The sequence below is a fragment of the Penaeus vannamei genome, chromosome 8, assembly GCF_042767895.1.
Source record: "Penaeus vannamei isolate JL-2024 chromosome 8, ASM4276789v1, whole genome shotgun sequence".
NCBI classification, from domain to species: domain Eukaryota; kingdom Metazoa; phylum Arthropoda; class Malacostraca; order Decapoda; family Penaeidae; genus Penaeus; species Penaeus vannamei.
The window spans coordinates 12,824,411-12,825,852 of NC_091556.1; the positions used below are offsets into that span (position 1 = coordinate 12,824,411).

General features: G+C 40.0%; 1 protein-coding gene across 1 annotated transcript in view; it reads left to right on the forward strand.

The window, feature by feature from the left end:
• The first annotated feature begins 363 nt into the window (after window positions 1-363).
• LOC138862297 (clotting factor G beta subunit-like) overlaps window positions 364-1,442 on the forward strand; it is a 3,211-nt gene continuing 2,132 nt past the window's right edge. The window contains exons 1-2 of the mRNA XM_070124016.1: window positions 364-479; window positions 556-675. Coding sequence (XP_069980117.1) covers window positions 364-479; window positions 556-675 — 236 coding nt within the window. The remainder of the gene's footprint in view (window positions 480-555; window positions 676-1,442) is intronic.

The window sequence follows — 1,442 nt, forward strand, 5'->3', positions numbered from 1 at the left end:
CAGCAGTAAGGGTTGTCGTTGGCAGGGAAGGTTGTAGGCTGCTCCTGGAGATCTGCAGACTTTCAAGGTGTTGAGGCCCAATGATTGTCAAAGCTGCACCTGTGTCAGGTAACGTCTGTATACTGGATGTAATGTCACCATGGGACAACAGGACACAAACAGGTGGAGATGATGTACTAGCAGTGGAAAAGGGTGCCTCCATGCGACGTAAACTGGATTTATGTTTCAACTGAGACATGCTGGAAGTAGGGTGGGCAACACTACTGCTTGAAGTTCCACTCTTTTTCCTTTGTTTGCAGCATTTATCATAGTGTCCCATGCGGTTGCAAAACCGGCACTGGACGGAGGTGGCAGGACACTTGGATGTCCTTGCCCAATGACCGTGACGACCACAGTTGTTACAAATGCTGTCAGCGGCAGGGCATTTCCCTGAATCATGCCGTCGTGCGCAAAACTGACATGAAACATGTGAGAAATCGGTGGAGAAGGGTTTGGCCTGTATTGCCCCTTCTTCTTTTTCTGATAGGCAGAAACGGCACACACTTGATTTGGGAGAGCACGTATAGCAGAGGTGGCAATCCTGGTAGCCTCGAAGGATCGACAGGCATTAACCATATCCTGTAGAGAGGAGTGTGAAGGTAGACAGGGTCACTCTGAGCTACACCTCGGCGCAAGGTCAGTCAAGGGCGAAGTCACACACTTTAGAAAGTTATTTGACAAGACCCAGAAGAAAGATTTGAGGATTTGTTTTCTTTATTACTTTTAACAATAAAGCAACGAAAACAGAAGGAAAGCGCAAATATTTCAATATTCCTGTCCTTCCATTTGTTGGTTTATTTACAGTTTGTGCTTCAGAGGTCTGTTTGCCGAAACGGTGAAGTGAAAAGCTCTGTGAATTATATACATACATTCACAAACACACACACACACACACACACACACACACACACACACACACACATATATATATATATATATATACATAGACATATATTAATATATATATATAATATATATATATATATATATATATATATATATATATATATATATATATATATATTTGTGTGTGCGCACGCGCTCACACACACACACACATGCATATATATTTTGTCATAGAGGGTATTAAGAATCTATCAAAATTATAAAATAGTATATAAAAAAATGGATAGAATTGACAATTAAGCACAAACACAAAAAATTAAAAGCTGTGTATTAAAAGCAAAAAGGAACTAGAAGCAATTAGCGCATACCTCCGCCAAAAGGGTTACAAGCTATTATAATGTTCATATTTGAAGAATTACATTAAAAACACCTCTTCCTCAAGTACACTGGTGACGTCCGTGGCAATGAATCATTAAAAAAATCCTGGATCCGAATCACCAAAATTTAATGGCATCTAAGCTGGGCTACGGCACACCTCTAGTAAAAAAATCATAAAA